At 40.4% G+C, this 20,461-nt stretch overlaps 1 protein-coding gene across 6 annotated transcripts in view; it reads right to left on the reverse strand.

Moving 5' to 3' along the window:
• Window positions 1-20,461, reverse strand: part of sugt1 (SGT1 homolog, MIS12 kinetochore complex assembly cochaperone) — an 85,081-nt gene that overhangs the window by 39,542 nt on the left and 25,078 nt on the right. For 3 of the 6 annotated variants that reach the window (XM_043691169.2, XM_087987869.1, XM_087987870.1), the window contains exons 6-10: window positions 19,849-19,902; window positions 18,804-18,835; window positions 16,681-16,718; window positions 2,946-3,042; window positions 1,201-1,308 (exon numbers count right to left, since the gene is read on the reverse strand). In XM_043691169.2, coding sequence (XP_043547104.1) covers window positions 1,201-1,308; window positions 2,946-3,042; window positions 16,681-16,718; window positions 18,804-18,835; window positions 19,849-19,902 — 329 coding nt within the window. The remainder of the gene's footprint in view (window positions 1-1,200; window positions 1,309-2,945; window positions 3,043-16,680; window positions 16,719-18,803; window positions 18,836-19,848; window positions 19,903-20,461) is intronic. The other 3 variants (XM_043691172.2, XM_043691171.2, XM_043691170.2) reach the window with 3 other exon arrangements.

The following is a 20,461-nucleotide window of genomic DNA, read 5'->3' on the forward strand; positions in this document are numbered from 1 at the left end:
GGATCAAGTGTAATGGAGAGAAATCAAGATTAGAGCAGTGCTGGAAAAGCACAGCAGGTCAGGCAGCATCCTAAAGAGCTTTTGCCCAAACCATTGATTTCCCTGCTCCTTGGATGCTGCCTGACCTGCTGTGCTTTTGCAGTACCACTCTAATCTTGACTCTAATCTCCAGCATCTGCAGTAGTCACTTCTGCCCTATAATGGAGAGAAGGCAAGTGAATGAGGATGAAAAGCATATCAGCCATGATCGAATGCAGTTGACCAACTAGTCCAATAGACTCATTCTGCTCCAAATCTTGTGCTGATTCTCAAAAGTGCGTCGTCCCCAAGCTTGCTGGCCTTAAATGAACTGCACTTGGAAATAGCCTCTTATAAAAGGTAGCACAACAGTTCAGTTTTATATATATTGATCCTAAACAGTATAAAATTTTTAGAATTACCCACTGGCGCCCTTGGTTTTTAACCTAATGATTGTGAAACCAAAGCGAAGTTGAACCATCACACTGACTGTTGACAGTTTTAATTGAAGAATAACATTGAAATAGCAGTAGCTTCCATATTAAAATCAATACCAAGTGAGGAAGAATGTCATTCACTATTTACCACCTGGAGATACATATAATGGAAGAGGCAACTTGGTACAATGAGTCTGCACCAATCCTGTGAAGAGCACCCCACAAAGCCTCAACTCCTGTAACCCTGCATGGGGTTTTTAAACCACTGTTTAACCCATCTAACCCACACATCTATGAACACTACGTACAATTTAGCATCGCCAATCCACCTAGCCTGCACATCTTTGGATTGTGGAAGGAAACTCACAAGGAGAATGCGTAAACTGCACAGTCACTAGAGGTAGGAGTCGAACCCTCTCTGGCACTGTGTTAACCATCTTACCACTGTGTTGCCCATGAAGAAACAAGCTCTTTCCATTTAATTACTGATCCAATGTTCAATGTTGCTCTTAATACACTTATTTGAAAGTGATAAAGGATCATCTACTTCAAGCTCCTGCATTATTCATACCGATACACAAGCATGGCAAAAGTATAATTACATACTAGTTAAGCAGCAAAAATCCTCCAGAAAATTTAACAGAACGTTATAAATTATTACTTTAAAGAGCCATTCTACTGGTTTAACAAAATTTCAAACAGTTTTCAAAATGTATCCACCAATTCAATTTCTGTTGGATCATACCTTTGTTCCAAGCACTTTGACTCCACAATGCTGAGGTACTACAGGATGCAGAAGACAGAGTTTCAAATTGTAATCATTTCCTGGTGAAAGCTTCACTGTTGCACTCACCTACAAAAATAAGACAAATCAATCACTCAAATTAATCCTATTGGTTTTTGCTTTGGAAGCAATTTAGGAAGTATGCATTTTGTGCATTTCTATATCTGAAATACATCCATAATTACCAGACTTTAGACTGTATTGTTTTGCAATGCACAAGTTTTAAAGTGGTTTGCAAGTAAGCTTATCTCATGATACCACCAGCTCAGCTCCCCTTTCAATTAGTTAAAAATTACAATGAATCAGACTGGGACAGCAGAGAAACCGTTTTATGCAAAGGAATAATACTGCTCAGCGGGTTATGAATCAATCTAAACACCGTCTATTGAAGCTTCAACTGGCTTTCACAATTTGTGGCATTTAGAAGGTCCTGGGTTATGAAAGTCAAAAGAATACTTTGGAAGGCTTGCAAATTGATGGCTCTTTCATGCTCCAGGAAGAGTTTTAAGATTTGCCTTTTAGTGATTTTACTTCCAGTGTTAGGTTTCGTTAAATGAAGTGCTTGCCTTGCTCAATTGGAAGTTAATATTCCAGTGGGGTCCAAAAGAAACTCAATCCTTAATTCCAACAAATTGATGAGATTGCTGGATGATTCAAAAAAGGCACCCTGGTAGTTTTAAATTCAGGGAACTGAAGCAGGAGCAGGTTAAAATGCAACGTGAATAGGGCAATGTGCTTTAGCAACTATTTCAACTGTGAAACCAGCTAGCTTCTCTTGAATCGAGAGAATGTAGAGTTTAAAAGAAACAGTACAAGGCTTAGTGAAATTAATAACTTTTCAAACGTAATTTTTAGACAGAGCACAGCAAATCTTACTGTAATTTTAAATAAGAGTGAAACAAGCAATTCGCTGATGAAAATGGAGCAATTTGATGCAACCAGCATAACTGGAGAGGCCCAAGGCTGAAGGTAACATTAAATGGCCAAGTCTGGATTTTAGCAAACACAAGGCAGCTGAACAGTCAAACATAGCAGTTTCCAGTCAGAATAATGGCCTTCATGCTCATAGCAACCAGATAAGGAAGTCATAGACAGCCAACTTTGGATGCAGAGACTGGCTCTGCAAAGAATCCAAAGAATAAATCATGAGTATAAATTTCTCCTAATATTTAAGCAGCTGTAGATGCTGCTACTAACAGAAAAATAAATCTAACTGCACTGATTTTTCTCAAATACAGAACACTTCTATCCACTTTGAGCAGGGAGAACACAATGTTGGGAGATAATTAAGAGTGGAGTTTATTCTGTTTCATTTACCTTCCAGATCATTGTAATAAATGCTAATTAGCTTTATGTTCCATTTGTATTAACAGATTTATCAAAACAGATCAAAAGCATCTGTCAAAAGCACATCCACAAGCAATTTAGAAAGCTCTTCTGTTGTTTCAAGATTGATTACAATGTGTGCATGGCTCTAGATGTATAAGCCACAAAATTTTAAATACTGAAAGAATTCTTGCACAATCCTGTACTTGTTAGAAATTATAAATACAAAAAAGATTTAAGTATAATATTCTGAGTGTCGTGACAATGCAAAAACAATTTGTCATACCATTATTTAAAATGTCTAAGTTGGAATATATCCCTGAGTTCACACGATGACATTTGTTGATTCCGAGTGCAGCATTTGCCAATAAGACACTTACATTTCTTTCTGCAAACTCAACATTCACAGTATCCTTGCTTGCATTCTTGATCATTATTGTGACGATAACATGAGAATCTGTCTGATACCAATCATGTCTAAAATAAAAATATGTTTAAATCAACTTCAAAATAAATTAACAATTTATATGTAACAATTAAAAGAGATTAAATAGCCTCTTAGTTTCTATTTAAATTCTCTGCCAATGACAGTTACCCTATTGACAATCAAGGTATGACAGCTTTGTTATACATCATTTAACTGGCAGGGTTGATCAAGTAAAAGATGAGTTTTGATCAACTATATAACAGTTAACAACAAATTCACCCAGCATTTCACAAAAAAATATGCAGCTTTGAATTGCAACAATCAAATGTCTCCAGGCTACAACTTGGGAATGTCCAAGTTTTAATTGCTGAGCAGAATACCCAGAAAACTTGGAATAAACAGTTAAAGATAAACTCTCATTTTTGAAAACTATTCCATTTACAGAGATTCAATTAAAAAAAAACTTTAAATGGCAACTGTTGAAAAAGAATAAATGTTGCTATGTACCAGATCCTCAATATTGACAATGAAGTTTCATTCTCCTTGTGCAATCAGTGTAAATATTCAGATGTGCATGTGTAAATAGATGCCAACATTCAGGACACTATTATTTATATTCAAATTGAAGCACCAAAAATATTTCACACAATAGAATATAAACCACTTTGGAATCTATGCTAATCTGCCATTCATGAAAAACTGCTCCTCAGTTTGTCATTACTAACAAACAGCAATAAAATAGTTTATAAATGGATTGCATTATTTCTTGAAATACCAAGAAACCTGATCAAACTTTTAGCTTTTTGTATAGGGTTAATTTTGTGCAAAAAGGTTTGCAACGAATGCTGTTAAAAGTTTTTGAACTGCTCCACACATAGAACATAGAAGAATACAGCGCAGTACAGGCCCTTCGGCCCTCGATGTTGCACCGATCCAAGCCCACCTAACCTACACTAGCCCACTATCCTCCATATGCCTATCCAATGCCCGCTTAAATGCCCATGAGGGAGAGTCCACCACTGCTACTAGCAGAGCATTCCATGAACTCACGACTCGCTCAGTAAAGAACCTACCCCTAACATCTGTCCTATACCTACCCCACCTTAATTTAAAGCTATGCCCCCTTGTAATAGCTGACTCCATACGTGGAAAAAGATTCTCACTGTCGACCCTATCTAAACCCCTAATCATCTTGTACACCTCTATCAAGTCACCCCTAAACCTTCTTTTCTCCAATGAAAACAACCCCAAGTGCCTCAGCCTTTCCTCATACGATCTTCCTACCATACCAGGCAACATCCTGGTAAACCTTCTCTGCACCCGTTCCAGTGCCTCCACATCCTTCCTATAGTATGGCGACCAAAACTGCACACAATACACCAGATGCGGCCGCACCAGAGTCTTATACAACTGTAACATGACCTCAGTACCCCGGAGCTCAATTCCTCTACCAATAAAAGCCAGTACGCCATATGCCTTCTTCACCGCACTATTTACCTGGGTGGCAACTTTCAAAGATCTGTGTACATGGACACCAAGATCCCTCTGCTCATCCACACTACCAAGTATCCGACCATTAGCCCAGTACCCCATCTTTTTATTACTCTTACCAAAGTGAATTACCTCACACTTAGCTACATTGAACTCCATTTGGCACCTTTCTGCCCAGTTCTGCAGCTTATCTATATCCCGCTGTAACCTGCCACATCCTTCCTCACTGTCTACAACTCCTCCGACTTTCGTATCATCCGCAAACTTGCTCACCCAACCTTCTAACCCCTCCTCCAGGTCATTTATAAAAATGATAAACAGCAATGGTCCCAAAACAGATCCTTGCGGAACACCGCTAGTGACGGCACTCCAAGATGAACCTTTACCATCAACTACTACCCTCTGTCTTCTTCCAGCCAGCCAACTCCTAATCTAAACTTCCAACTCACCCTCAATGCCATACCTCCATATTTTTTGCAGTAGTCTACCATGGGGAACCTTATCAAATGCCTTACTAAAATCCATATACACATCTACCGCTTTCCCCTCGTCCACCTCCTTAGTCACCTTCTCAAAGAATTCAATAAGGTTTGTGAGGAACGACCTGCCCTTCACAAAACCATGCTGACTATCCTTGATCACATTATTCCTATCCAGATGTTCATAAATCATATCCCTTAAAATTCTCTCTAAGACTTTGCCCACAACAGAAGTGAGACTCACCGGCCTATAGTTACTAGGGTTATCCCTACTCCCCTTCTTGAACAAGGGAACCACATTTGCTAGCCTCCAGTCTTCTGGCACTACTCCTGTAGACAACGAGGACATAAAAATCAAGGCCAATGGCTCTGCAATCTCCTCCCTTGCTTCCCAGAGAATCCTAGGATAAATGCCATCAGGCCCAGGGGACTTATCTATTTTCACCCTTTCCAGAATTTCCAACACCTCTTCTCTACATACCTCAAAGCCATCCATTCTACTTAATTGTGACTCAGTACTCACATTGACAACAATGTCCTGTTCCTGATTGAATACTGACGAAAAGCATTCATTCAGTGTCTCCCAATCTCTTCAGCCTCCACACGCAACTTCCCACTACTATCCTTGACTGGACCTATTCCTACCCTAGTCATTCTTTTATTCCTGACATACCTATAGAAAGCCTTAGGGTTTTCCCTAATTCTACCAACTAAGGACCTTTCATGTCCCCTCCTTGCTGCTCTTAGCTCTCTCTTCAGGTCCTTCCTGGCTACCTTATAACTCTCAATCGGCCCAATTGAACCTTCACACCTCATCTTTACATAGGCCGCCCTCTTCCATTTAACAAGGGATTCCAATTCCTTATTAAACCACGGCTCCCTCGCACGACCCTTTCCTCCCTGCCTGACAGGTACATACTTATCAAGGACACTCAATAGTTGCTCCTTGAACAAGTTCCACATATCAATTACGCCCTTGCCTTGAAGCTTACTTTTCCAAGCCACACATCCTAAGTCATGCCTCACCGCATCATAATTTCCCTGCCCCCAGCTATAACTCTTGCCCTGTAGTGCACACTTATCCCTCTCCATCACTAGAGTAAAAGTCACCGAATTGTGGTCACTGTCCCCAAAGTGCTCACCTACCTCTAATTCTAACACCTGGCCTGGTTCATTACCCAGAACCAAATCCAGTATGGCCTCACCTCTTGTTGGCCTATCTGCATATTGTGTCAGGAAACCCTCCTGCACACATTGGACAAACACTGACCCATCTAACGAACTTGAGCTATAGCTTTCCCAATCAATATCAGGAAAGTTAAAGTCCCCCATAACAACCACCCTATTACTTTCACTCTTCTCTTGAATCATCCTCGCAATCCTTTCTTCTACGTTTCTAGGACTATTAGGAGGCCTGTAAAAAACTCCTAACAGGGTGAGCTCACCTTTCTCATGTAATGAGACTTGACAGGATGGATGCTGAAGGGATGTTTTCTTTTGTGGAAGAAATAACTAGGGACTGCAGCTTAAAAATCAACATCTTACATTAAAAACCAAGTCCCCCCAGTGACTGCCTTTGAAATTCTTTTCCATCAAGAGCAATGGAGGCATGGGTGTCTGAATTTTTTAGTAAGGCAGAGGTAGACAGATTCTTGACTAACAATGGAGTCAATGGTTATTGGGAATAGGTGTAAAATGTAGAGTTGAAGCCACAATAAAATTTGTCATGATCCTGTTGAATGGAACAGCAGGCTGGAGACACTAAAAACCGCACCTCTGATCCTGATTCATGCACATATCTGCATTTCAAAATAAAATGGTTACTTGTAGGAACATATAGAAGTGACAATACTAGCAGAAAAAACTAGTATTGACGGAAGACAAACATGGAAATTACAGCATATCACTATTATTTGGTATGAAAATCATTAAAGATTATGCTTGTAGTTGCTTACAATTGTTCAAATATATATTGATTCAAAAACCAGTGAAATTGCACAACCACATCCAACTTGTTTTCTCTCTATTCAATCACTAGCCTGGAGTATCACTCTTACTAGGAGACAGTGAGGACTGCAGATGCTGGAGATCAGAGTCAAAAAGTGCAGCGCTGGAAAAGCATAGCAGATCAAGCAGCATTCAAGCAGCAGGAGAATCAACGTTTTGGGCATAAACCCTTCACCATTGTCACAAAAATAATCTAGCTCACTAATTCCCTTCAATGACAAACTATAATCCTTACTCTGGTCAGGCCCAAGTGTAACCCCACACTTTTTAAAAAACTGTTCCCAGGACAATTAGAGATGGGTAAAAAATGCTGACCGAGCCTGTGATGCCCACATCCTGTGAAAAAGTAAACAAAAATTCTGATGACCAGGCCAAAGGAAGGATGGAACTGCACTGGAGGTAGAGGGGGAAGATGCAAAGGAGATTCACCAGGATGGTGCCTGGGATGAACATTGTCAGCAATGAAGACAGGCTGGATAAGCTTGTGTCATCTTTGGGGCAGAGGAAGTTAAGTGGGGATGTGATGGAGGCATATAAAATTATGAAGGGCATGGTCAGGACAAATAGAAAACAGGTGCTCTCCTCTGGGCTGAAGGGTCAATAACAATTGGGCATAATTTTAAAATGAAAGGCAGGCGTTTTGGAGGAGATTAGAGGAAAACTATTTTTCACTGAGACAGTGATAGGGGTCTGGAATGCACTGTCTGGAGAGCAATTGCAGTAGAAACCTTTGAAGTATCATAACATTCAAAGATAGGGCCTAGAATAAAAAAGTAGCATGAGTGCTGGCAGTAGTCTACTTTGGGCAAAACAGACTCAATGAGCCAAAAGGCATCTTCTGTACTGTACAATTCTACGATCATATGAACACGGTCCAAGAAAAAGTGCAAGTTGCACTGCAACACCAATCCGAACGGCACCTTCCAAATTGATGACCTCTACATTCTAGAAGAGCAAGGAAAACAGATGGATGGGAAGACAACCTCCAGATTCCAATCAAAGCCACGTATCATCCTAACGTCAAAACTACAGAGGAACCTCGATTACCCGAAAATCGGATTATCCGAAGGAGATTTTGAGGTACAGATGGAAACATTACATCAAAGAAGTGTTTCCAACAGTGATCACATCTTTTACTCACTGATTAAACAGGCACTATCTCCAAATTACTGACTGCCTGTCCCCTCTCTCTCCCCACACTTTCCATGGAGTTCTACACAGGGGTGCACCCTAAACCCCCCTCTCCCCACATAATCTCTCCAACATTGTCCTGCACAGGGCAAAGATGGAACCAGTCAAAAAGTTGTGTGGGGCTGCGTGTGCGTGCATGTGGGACAACATGTATAGATGCTATTTGGATACTTACCCCACAAAAGCAACTGCAGCAGTCTTGTTGTTGGGTGTCCAGTCCAGCTACCCCGGAGGGGGGGGGGGGGCCAGTGTTGCACAGGAGTGAGGATGGGGAGGGGTGTATTATGGGCAGGGGTCAGTGTTGGGCGCAGGGATGGTTTTGGGGGGAGGTGTGGCATGGGGTTGGGGACGGGGGCGCAGTGTTGCATGGGGTTGGGGACGAGGGAATGGTTTTAGGGGTGGGGGAGGTGTGGTATGGGGTTGGGTGCAGTGTTGGGGCGGGGCGAAGTGTTGCATGGGGTTAGGGCAAGGTGTTGCATAGGGTTGGGAACGGTTCTGGGGGCAAGGGAGGTGCGGCACGGGGTGGGCGAGGTGTTGCATGGAGTTGGGATGGGGAGGTGTCGCACAGGGTTTGGGAGGGGGGTGGGGGAGGTGTCGCACAGGGTTGGGGGCAGTGAGGGGGGGGGAGTGGGGGGAAGAAGAGAGGTGTTGCTCAGGTTTGGGGGGGGGAAAACAGTGTCAGGCAGCATCCGGGGCAGCGTTGGGGGCTGGGCCCTGTGCGCTGCTTTCAGTGTCCTGAACGGGGAGCAGACTTTAAAAACTCAGATGCAGAGGAAAGGCATTTTAAATCGATTATCTGAACGAAATAGTCCCCACCCATCACATTTGGATAATCGAGGTTCCCTTGTATATAGCTATTCCTCCACTGTTTCCAAGTCCAAATACTCATCTTAAAAGCACTATGCATGTACCAAGTGAACTTGATTGTTTCAACAAGGAATTTCACCAACACATGCTGAAGGCAATTATGGATATCACCCAAGTTTAGTGAGTAATTTTATTCATTCACAGGATGAGGGTGCCGTTGGCTAGGCCATCCCTAATTACCCAGAAAGCAGTTAAGAGTCAAGCACACTGCAAGGATCTGGAGTCACACGTTGGTCAGACCAGGTAAGGATGGCAGTTTCATAGATAGAACATAGAACATAGAAGAATACAGTGCAGTACAGGCCCTTTGGCCCTCGATATTGCGCCGATCCATGCCTACCTAACCTATACTAACCCACTATCCTCCATATACCTATCCAATGCCCGCTTAAATGCCCATAAAGAGGGAGAGTCCACCACTGCTGCTGGCAGGGCATTCCATGAACTTACGACTCGCTGAGTGAAGAACCTACCCCTAACTTCAGTCCTATATCTACCCCCCCCTTAATTTAAAGCTATGCCCCCTTGTAATACCCGAATCCATACGCGGGAAAAGGTTCACACTGTCAACCCTATCTAATCCCCTAATCATCTTGTACACCTCAATCAAGTCACCCCTAAACCTTCTTTTCTCTAATGAAAACAGCCCCAAGTGTCTCAGTCTTTCCTCATACGATCTTCCTTCCATACCAGGCAACATCCTGGTAAACCTCCTCTGCACCCGTTCCAGTGCCTCCACATCCTTCCTATAGTATGGCGACCAAAACTGCACACAATATTCCAGATGCGGCCGCACCAGAGTCTTATACAACTGCATCATGACCTCAGGACTCCAGAACTCAATTCCTCTACCAATAAAAGCCAGTACGCCATATGCCTTCCTCACCGCACTATTTACCTGGGTGGCAACTTTCAGAGATCTGTGTACATGGACACCAAGATCCCTCTGCTCATCCACACTACCAAGTATCCGACCATTAGCCCAGTACCCCATCTTTTTGTTATTCTTCCCAAAGTGAATCACCTCACACTTAGCTACATTGAATTCCATTTGCCACCTTTCTGCCCAGCTCTGCAGCTTCTCTATATCCTGCTGTAACCTGCCACATCCTTCCTCACTGTCAACAACTCCTCCGACTTTCGTATCATCCGCAAACTTGCTCACCCAACCTTCTAACCCCTCTTCCAGGTCATTTATAAAAATGACAAACAGCAATGGTCCCAAAACAGATCCTTGCGGAACACCGCTAGTGACGGCACTCCATGAAGAAACTTTGCCATCAACTACTACCCTCTGTCTTCTTCCATCCAGCCAATTCCTAATCCAAACCTCCAACTCACCCTCAATGCCATATCTCCGTATTTTCTGCAGTAGCCTACCATGGGGAACCTTATCAAACGCCTTACTAAAATCCATATATACCACATCTACCGCTTTCCCCTCATCAACCTCCTTCGTCACCTTTTCAAAGAATTCAATAAGGTTTGTGAGGCACGACCTGCCCTTCACAAAACCATGCTGACTATCCTTGATCACATTATTCCTATCCAGATGTGCATAAATCCTATCCCTTACAATTCTCTCTAAGACTTTGCCCACAACAGAAGTGAGACTCACCGGCCTATAGTTACTAGGGTTATCCCTACTCCCCTTTTTGAACAAGGGAACCACATTTGCTATCCTCCAGTCTTCTGGCACTACTCCTGTAGACAAAGAGGACATAAAAATCAAGGCCAATGGCTCTGCAATCTCCTCCCTTGCTTCCCAGAGAATCCTAGGATAAATGCCATCAGGCCCAGGGGACTTATCTATTTTCACCTTTTCCAGGATTTCCAACACCTCTTCTCCACATACCTCAAAGCCATCCATTCTACTTATTTGTGACTCAGTATTCACATCGACGACAATGCCCTGTTCCTGAGTAAATACTGAAGAAAAGTATTCATTCAGTGTCTCCCCAATCTCTTCCGCCTCCACACGCAACTTCCCACTACTATCCTTGACTGGACCTATTCCTACCCTAGTCATTCTTTTATTCCTAACATACCTATAGATATGTTCCTTCCCTAAATGACATTAGTCAATTAATGGTGGTCCATCTGCTGAGACCTACATTCTGTGGATGAATAAATGAAAAATAAGGACCTTTCTATAGGCTTTTCATTGTCCACCCTCCATAAACATGCTCATCTATGGGCCTACAATTCACATTCCACCCTGCCCCAATATTCTTCTTACACATCAGCTGTCAGTAACTTATAATGGCAACTGTTCATCAATTTCTCAAATCTACAAGTCTGACTTTTGTGTTCAAATCCCTCAATTTTTAACCCTACTTTTCAACTGCTTGTAAAACTTCAACAATTTGATTCTTGGTTAGGGCCTCCTATAAAAGGTCTCACCAAGTTAGGGCAGCATGGTGGCTCAGTGGTTAGCACTGTTGCTTCACAGCGCCAGGGTCCTGGGTTCGATTCCTGCCGGTCTGTGTGGAGTTTGCATATTCTATCAGTGTCTGCACGGGTTTCCTCTGGGTGCTCTGGTTTCCTCCCACAATCCAAAGATGTGGGGGTCAGGTGAATTGACCATGCTAAATTGCCCACAGGGCTTATGCCCGAAACGTCTATTGTCCTGTTCCTTGGATGCTGCTTGACCTGCTGCGCTTTTCCAGCGACACATTTTCAGCACAGGTGTTAGGTGCATTAGTCAGGGGTAAATGTAGGGAAATGGGTCTGGGTGGGTTTCTCTTCGGAGGGGCAGTGTGAACTTGTTGGGCTGAAGGGCCTGTTTCCACACTGTAGAGAATCTAATCTTAAAAAAAAGCTCTATCTTCTAATGCAGTCTTACTTCTTGGCAACGTACGCCAGAAGATGGAAGTCGGTGACTTAAGTTTCACACAGCTTCTCCTTCATTGGCTCCCCTTGTCCTATCATCCCATTCCACCACCATTAAAGGTTGTCATCACTTCTCCCAATTGCCCTTCTAGCTCATTGCCTGATATTTTGCAGCAAAACGGCACAATACAAATGTCAGATGCTGCTGCACCAGAAATATCTTCAATGGATCAGCAAAGTATCCATGTCTTAAACAAAAATCATTTAAAAAAACAACTGTGTAGTCAACAGGGTCCATCAGCCTATGGTCATCAACTGTAGAATTAAGTCTGTGTACAAGTATAATCTGTATTCAGTACAAACCCCAAGAAAACATTATTATCGATTTAATCTGTCGCTTTTGACAGCTGAAATGGGATCTTCAAAAAAAGTATGATCACCCAAGGGGTTAGCTGGCATATACTCACTCTTTCAACGTCAAGTTGAATAGATCAGATAACAAAGATTAACTGCATTAGCACAACTTCAAGCAGCATCGGATATGAAATTTCAATTTTTGCACACAAAAAAATTGAGAATACTGCACACCTCTGTACTGAAAACACAATAAATCCATCAACTACTACAGACTAATCAAACACAAATGTAAGCTATTCAGCAATAATTCAGGTGACTTGTTGAAACTAATATTTGGTTTATATTGTGCTAATTATAACAAATCAATATTTTTCAACCAATCAATCTAATTTAAATGCATTGCTACTACACTGAACTGTAAATAAATTCTATTATCCCTGTTAAGGGAACAAAGAGTACCTTCAACACTTCCCACAAAATATCTAAACAATCATTTCACAACAATTGGCTGTGAGAAAGCAGTGTACAAATATTAACAGTTTAGTTTACTAGAGTGCTGCAAATGAATTGAAGAGAAACAGCTCCATCAACAGGCAGTAGAGAACAACCTAAACATTGCAGAATGGCAAGAACTCCTTCAATATTTTGTCATTGAAGTCAGTTTGCAAATAAGATTTCTGTGCATTTACCTATGAACTCTCTGCTGCCCACAAAGAATACATATTCAGAACATAAATTACATATTTCTTCCTCCAAATTAAATAGAGGAGTCTCCATTATCTAAAGGACACAGGCCGGGAATATTTTGTTTGGTTAATCAAATGCTGGATAATCAAGGTTCCTCTGTAAACCAGTAATTTAGCTTAGATTTGAAACTACAAAAGGTAGACATTTAAACACAAGTGCATCTTGGTGCTCAATCACTAACTGTTCTTTGTCATTAATCACTTGTTATTGCCAGCTACTGAGCAGTTAGCCATTTCTTCAATCAGCTGTTAACAGTCAAAATGTAAATTTAATGCAGTCATTTTGCATTTCTGAGGAGGATAATTTATTTGTTGCTTGCGTTGAAGTTGTAAATATATATTATGTGTACATACATACAGCGGAATCTCGATTATCCAAATGAGATGAGCGGGGAGTATTTTGTTTGGATAACTGAATGCCTGATAATCAAGGTTCCTCTGGAAATAGCATGATACTTTTGCTCAAAATAGCACTTACCAGTTAAGAATTTTACAGATCTACAAATGATCCTGCAAATGTATCAACATGAAAATACATATGGAGCATACTTACCAAGAGTTCACCATTAAAACTAAAATGCAGCTCAACATTTTTTAAAACAGAAAATCAATTTACATTTTTACAGTAATTTTCAAAATTAAGAAAAGCTCAAAGATACCTCACACATATTTTAGGAAATTGATTAGATTAGGTTATTTAGTGTGGAAACAGGCCCTTCGGCCCAAGAAGTCCACACTGACCCACTGAAACGCAACCCACCTAGACCCATTCCCCTACATTTACCCCTTTACCGAACACTACGGGCAATTTAGCATGGCTAATTCACTAACCTGCACATTTTTGAACTGTGGGAGGAAACCAGAGCACCCGAAGGAAACACTCAGACACGGGGAGAATGTGCAAACTCCACAGAGACAGTCAAGCCATTGTGCCAAAATCAGAAGGAGAATGAAAACCTGGTGTGACAACAATGCATATCAACTATAAAATCCCTCATCAAAAGGGAAAAATATGTTGTAGGAGTATAAAACTGCATTGTATGCTTCAGTTCAAGCATCATGAAAATTGAATTGAGATAAGGTGTTTGAATAATTAGGAAGACAACTTTGTGGTCAACTGCATTCAGTGTTCCTTTGCTAATGTATGTTTCAAAGGAATTAAAAGAGCAGCACATTAATGTGGCAAAATAAATTCATTTGAAAAATAAAAGCTGTATATGCACAATAGTATACATTTAACTCGTAATAATACTGGATTTCAATATGTACAGTCCTTTAATAAATATGGACTCAACTCATGATGCAGAATTAATTATTTGACTCAGACTGTAACAGGCACTCAACACAAGCAGCTAATGGTTCACTGTCAACTCAATTATAAATACTGAATATCCATGTGAAATAATCCATACCAAGTAGCTATTTTAGAACAAAATATTATGTACCTCTATAAACTTTGCTGGGGCTCAGACATAACTAAACAATATTTTTTTTTGTTACATTTCTGACAGGCTCACCTGACTTAACAGGTTGACCTTTCAGTTTTGTGGAAGTGGTACACTTGTAGGTTTCTGACTCGACACGTATAGCATTCCAGTGGAGGTCATGGCAATCTACCCAAGAACCTCTCAAGCAGTTCAATCTTACTTTTGCCTCCCAGATAATACACTGGGATCGTCAGAGATCTACAGAGACCAGTCAACCAGAAATAATCTGAATGCCCCCCTCTATTGTGGCAAGGTTAAGTAGAAATTGCTGAAAAAACAGGATATTCGGCAGCTGTAAAGAAGAAAAGTAAACTTGTGACATAAATTCACTTCTTTCAACAAGTACTATGTACAATGTGGTCGTCCTGCTATAGGAAGGATATTATTAAATTGGGGAGGGTACAGAAAGGTTTTACGAGGATGTTACCACAACTGGATAGTTTGAGTTATAAGGACAGGTTAAATAGGCCGGACTTTTCAATGCAGCCTAAGAGGCTGAGGGATGATCTTCAGAAGTTCAAGAAATCAAGGGGGTGTCGATAAGGCAAAGAGCTGAAGTCCTTTCCTTAGGGTGGGTGAGTTCAAAGAGGGTATATTTTTCAGGTTTTTTTTTGGGGGGGGGGGGGGGGGGGGGGGGGGAGAAGAAAAATGGGATCCAAGGGTAACTTTTTCCACTCAGAGGGTAGTTTGTATGTGGAATAAATTGCCAGTAGAAGTGGCTGATGCAGGTAGAATTACAATAGTTAAAAGATGTTTGGACAAGTACATAAATAGGAAGGGTTTAGAGGAATATGGGTCATATGCAGGGAAATGGGACTAGTTTGGTTTGAGAAACTTGGTCAGCATGGACAAGTTTGAATAAAGGGTCTGTTTCTGTGCTGTATGATTCCATAAGGAACACAAGTCCTAAACATTAAATTGACTTCTCTTCACATTAGAATTACTTACAGCATTTAGACCAGTTTTTCTTTTGTTCCATGCTGCAAGTTTAATTTTACAGTTAAAATTGGGATGAATTTCTACAGTGACACTTCAGCTCAAAACATTTGCTTAGAATCATACGAGATGACGACCAAATGGAGTAACGAATGCATCCTACCTAAATTATGAAGGTTCTTGTAAACGTGGTAGCTTCCTACAGATATACTCCATTTCCCAAAGTTCTCTGACACTAAACGAGACACTTGGGAGCTCAAGGCCAATTGACAAATCAAGGTGTAAAATTGGGCTGAGGCTGGGGTTGAAGCACGGAGGTAAAAATTAACTACAGTGAACTGCAGCAAAACTACCATTGAACTGTAAAGTGGTTTAGTGAAATATTTAGTAACAAACCCACACATAACCACAAAAGAGTAAGAACTTGTGGCAGTGTCCAGCTTTGGTCAAATGAGATATGCTATAAAACCAAATTAAATAAAACACAAATACGTGAAGTTGAGAGGCATAAACGTGAAGTTGAGAGGCATAAACGTGAAGTTGAGAGGCATAAACGTGAAGTTGAGAGGCATAAACGTGAAGTTGAGAGGCATAAACGTGAAGTTGAGAGGCATAAACGTGAAGTTGAGAGGCATAAACGTGAAGTTGAGAGGCATAAACGTGAAGTTGAGAGGCATAAACGTGAAGTTGAGAGGCATAAACGTGAAGTTGAGAGGCATAAACGTGAAGTTGAGAGGCATAAACGTGAAGTTGAGAGGCATAAACGTGAAGTTGAGAGGCATAAACGTGAAGTTGAGAGGCATAAACGTGAAGTTGAGAGGCATAAACGTGAAGTTGAGAGGCATAAACGTGAAGTTGAGAGGCATAAACGTGAAGTTGAGAGGCATAAACGTGAAGTTGAGAGGCATAAACGTGAAGTTGAGAGGCATAAACGTGAAGTTGAGAGGCATAAACGTGAAGTTGAGAGGCATAAACGTGAACTAGGATGGAAATGAGATGAAGTAGCAAGGACGACAACAAAAAAAACGAGAGCAAGAAATTGCAAAGAACATCAAAGATTGCATTAAAGGTTTTTACAAATATATCAAAAGAAAAAGCTGAAGCAACATGAAGGCTCAACTTCAATCTGCCGAATAACAGATTCAGGTCACTAATAACAATTTCAACACATCATGTATCAGAACTTACATTAAGCACATTAACATTTTTAAAATTAACTGTTTATTCAATGGATGTTCTTATTACCAAAAACCATTAGAAAAGCTTGTTGTAGTGACGTATACTGGCATACTTACTTTACTTTTGGTACTGCCTTCTGTTGTGTACATATCTGCTAGCAGGCCCCCAGAATGTTGCAATGGAGAGAAAAATCAAAACAGCACATTATTTCAAGTAATTAAGTCCTAAATTATAATTTAGCAATATCAGTTCTACTCATTTCTCCTAACTGAGGCCCATCACAAGAAATAACAGCATACCAAAGACAGCACAGAAATCTAATCTGGCTCATTAATGTAGACTGCACTCACATTTGAAGTCTGTATCAGAAAAAGCAGAAGACTTGAAAAAAGCAAAATTCTGAAGTGTAAACCTTGAATCAAGAAAGCTAACTTTTGCAGAAAGAGTATCTTTAATTCTTTGCTACCAAAACATGCTAAAGGGCAAACGATATGGATCTTAGGCTTATCAAAATTGAACTACTGTACAATCACACGAGCAGGGTGCAGTAGCACTAATAGGTAATGCCAAATTTGAAAATTATTCTGGGATTTAGAGAATTGCAGAGTTTGTTTGGAACATTAACATTTGCTTGAATGTGAAATTAAGTATTACACAGAACACAGAATATCAGTGCTGCTTTGAAATTTTAAAAAACATTCTGCATCAGGAGGGAGCATGCAACTCTGTGCCATATTCGTTGTCACATTAATAACAAAGGTTTTTTTGCACTTTGACACAATGGAGGCAACTGCAACCAAGAGAAGATGAACGTCAGGAAAACAACTTATTAGGAAAAGAACCATATAATAGTTTGATGACATTAGATTCCCTACAGTGTGGAATCAGGCCCTTCAGCCCAACGAGTCCACACCGACCCTCAGAAGAGTAACCTACTCAGACCCATTTCCCTCTGACGAATGCATCTAACACTATGGGCAATTTAGTATGGCCAATTCACCTGACCTGCACATCTTCGGACTGTGGGATGAAACTGGAGCACCCGGAGGAACCCATGCAGACACAGGGATAATGTGCAAACTCCACACAGACAGTCACCCTAGGCTGGAACCGAACCTGGAACCCTGGTGTTGAGGCAGCAGTGCTAACCACTGAACCACTGTGCTGCCCAAAAGATGGCACAAGAGATGCCTTTCAGCACAAGTCTGTGCTAGCTAAATAAACTGTCTATTTTAATCTTATTTTCCAGCACCAGACCCCTCAACTTTACATATTACAGCACTGCAGGTGCAGATCCATATCCTTATGAGAGTGTTCAGGGTTTCTGTGTCAACTACCAAACGGGGCAACGAATTAAAGACACTCATCACCCTATGTGTTAAATTTTATTTCTCTTTTAAACCTTCAACTGTGCCACCTGGTAAGTGACGTCCACACTGAAATAAACAGGTATTCCCTGCCCACTCTATCCATGTCCCTCATTATTTAATGCACTTGTATGGTCACCCCATAGCTACCTCTGTTCAAAGAAGAAAACCTCAGCTTGAGTCATACTTGCAACTTCTAAGCCGCCACTTTTTTTTGAATCTCTTCTGTGCCCTTTCAAGAGCAATTTTGCCTTTCCAGTAATGTGGCCACCAGAAAGGTATATAAGCGTTACCTCTGGCCTAATATAATTCCAGCATTACATTTCTGCTTTTATATTCAGTGTCCAACCTATATGAAGGAAAGCATCCCATTTGCCTTCTATGCCACTTTATCTACCTGATTCTTATAGTTATTTTTCTGCTTCATCTTTCCCAGGATAAAGAGGGGGCACTAGATTTGGCAGTACACAGGGATCCATGACATTTTTTGAAAGTCAGAATTTCGCCGACTGGTGGAAAATTCTCAAAGCTGTAATGTTTATCTCTTTCGGTTGCTGTCTGACCTACGCATTTCTAGCGTTGCTGTTTTTACTGCAGATTTTTGGCAGCCATAGTATTTTGTCTTTGTAAATTAATCAGGATTCAAGCAAACAAGAGAAGCCAGCATTCACAGAAAAACATTGCAACATGTCGAAATGAAGGGAGTCCAGCAAACAATGTATGGATGATTCCACTTCCAGGGGCAAAGAACTTGGAATTTAAAGAATGTAAAAGACAAAAATTAATATTAATCTTTTGTAGTTTAATTTTGAGAAACTTATAGCTGCCAAATGTTTGGAATGAATGTCTCAGTTAAACTATTTTGGGTATACCTCTTCAGCTTTTCCATCCTGCTGGCTGGCTGCTGAAATAAAAATTGGAATATTTGTTAGACAGCGACACCAAATAATCAACTTCAGTGCGTATCAATTTTGCATTCGTGTATTGTTTACTGTCCCCAAATTAGAAAACAAATACAATGAAAGGCCGATCAGCAAACTAATTTCCAGCAGTTTACATGTTTTAACTGCTATCTTCAACTTTGATCTCTTTGATCAATTTAAATGTATTTAGTCACCAAAACACTCGCCACCTTAAAAACATTATCCAAATACTTGATTTATTCCACACCTCCTTTAAACATCACTGGGGATATGTGCACTAGGTGAAGAACAGCTATGATATTTGCAGCAAAATGACCTTTAACAGGGAAAAAAAAAGTGAGGAGACAGCATTAAGAAAAAGTAAGCTGTTACCATTTTAACAGATTATCTTCACTTTAAATTATGAAGACAATCTGGGACTGAACTCCAAATCACATGAATTACATTTTTCCAAAGGTTATAGGTCCTGTCTCTGTGCTAAAAACCTCAAGCAGCATTGAAGCAAAGTATCTGTGGAACAGTGTCTGAATAACTGATCTACTACAACACTGGACCACACAAGTAATGTTAGCTCAAAATACTATTCAAAGTTTATCGCTACGGTAACTTGGGTTTTCAGAGGATAGGTGCAATAACAAAACAATTATTTTGAACAAAAGGATATTTAAAGCAGACAAGTAAACTATACTAAAACAAATAAAACTTGAACTGTGCATGCTAGAGATCGAAACCCAAAACAGAAATTGCTGAGAAAACAATCGATCTGCCAACATCTATGGAGAGGAAGCAGAGTTTGTGTTTCAAGTCTGGTGACTTCATCAAAAGTCAAAGCAGCTAGGAAAAAAGTATATATGCCTAGTACCTTAACGATTTTTTCTCTCGCTGCTAACATCTCTCATAAAGGGTGTCACCAGACTCTAAACAAACTCTACTTTCTCCCCACAGATGCTGCCAGACTTGTTGAGTTTCTATTTTTGAAGTAAATTAAACTTACATTTCAGACTTTCTTCACAAGTTTTGATCCAAGTGCTAAAACTGGGATTGTCACCTACAAAAAAGAAGATAGGTTATGATGAATTACAAAGAAATGAAAACTTCACAGCATGTCACACTGAAACTGGACTTCACACAATGATTTACTTATGAGATCAGAATTCAAACCCAAAAAAAGTGAACAGAAGCATTTTATTCCAATATCCGAGCTTATGAAATGAATTTTGGCACTCTTTAGTTATCCCAATTTGCCAAGTTCACAGAATTAAAATTAACAGCACTACGTGCTAAAAACTGTACTATGAAAGAAAATATTTTTGAGTGGACTAAGCACGTGAGAGGTAGTGTGGGATAGTGTGTTATACGCTATTAACTCATTCACTCACTATATTCATTAATACCAGGTTCTCGTGCATTCATAAACCTTTACAAATCAGTTATTTACTATAACACTTTCATTCATTCACAAAACCGCAGTTCTGAGGTATCCAAATTTAAAAACAACCCTTTCAAGTCATTCACTACATTCCCAAACTTTATCAGACCCTGCTACAAGCAATGTTTACCTCAGCATACGGAACAATACCATTTCCACCAAATCTCCACAAAACATT

The sequence above is a fragment of the Chiloscyllium plagiosum genome, unplaced genomic scaffold (assembly GCF_037043375.1).
Source record: "Chiloscyllium plagiosum isolate Xiang-an unplaced genomic scaffold, Cpla_swu_hap1 HiC_scaffold_6, whole genome shotgun sequence".
Classification (NCBI taxonomy): Eukaryota; Metazoa; Chordata; class Chondrichthyes; order Orectolobiformes; family Hemiscylliidae; genus Chiloscyllium; species Chiloscyllium plagiosum.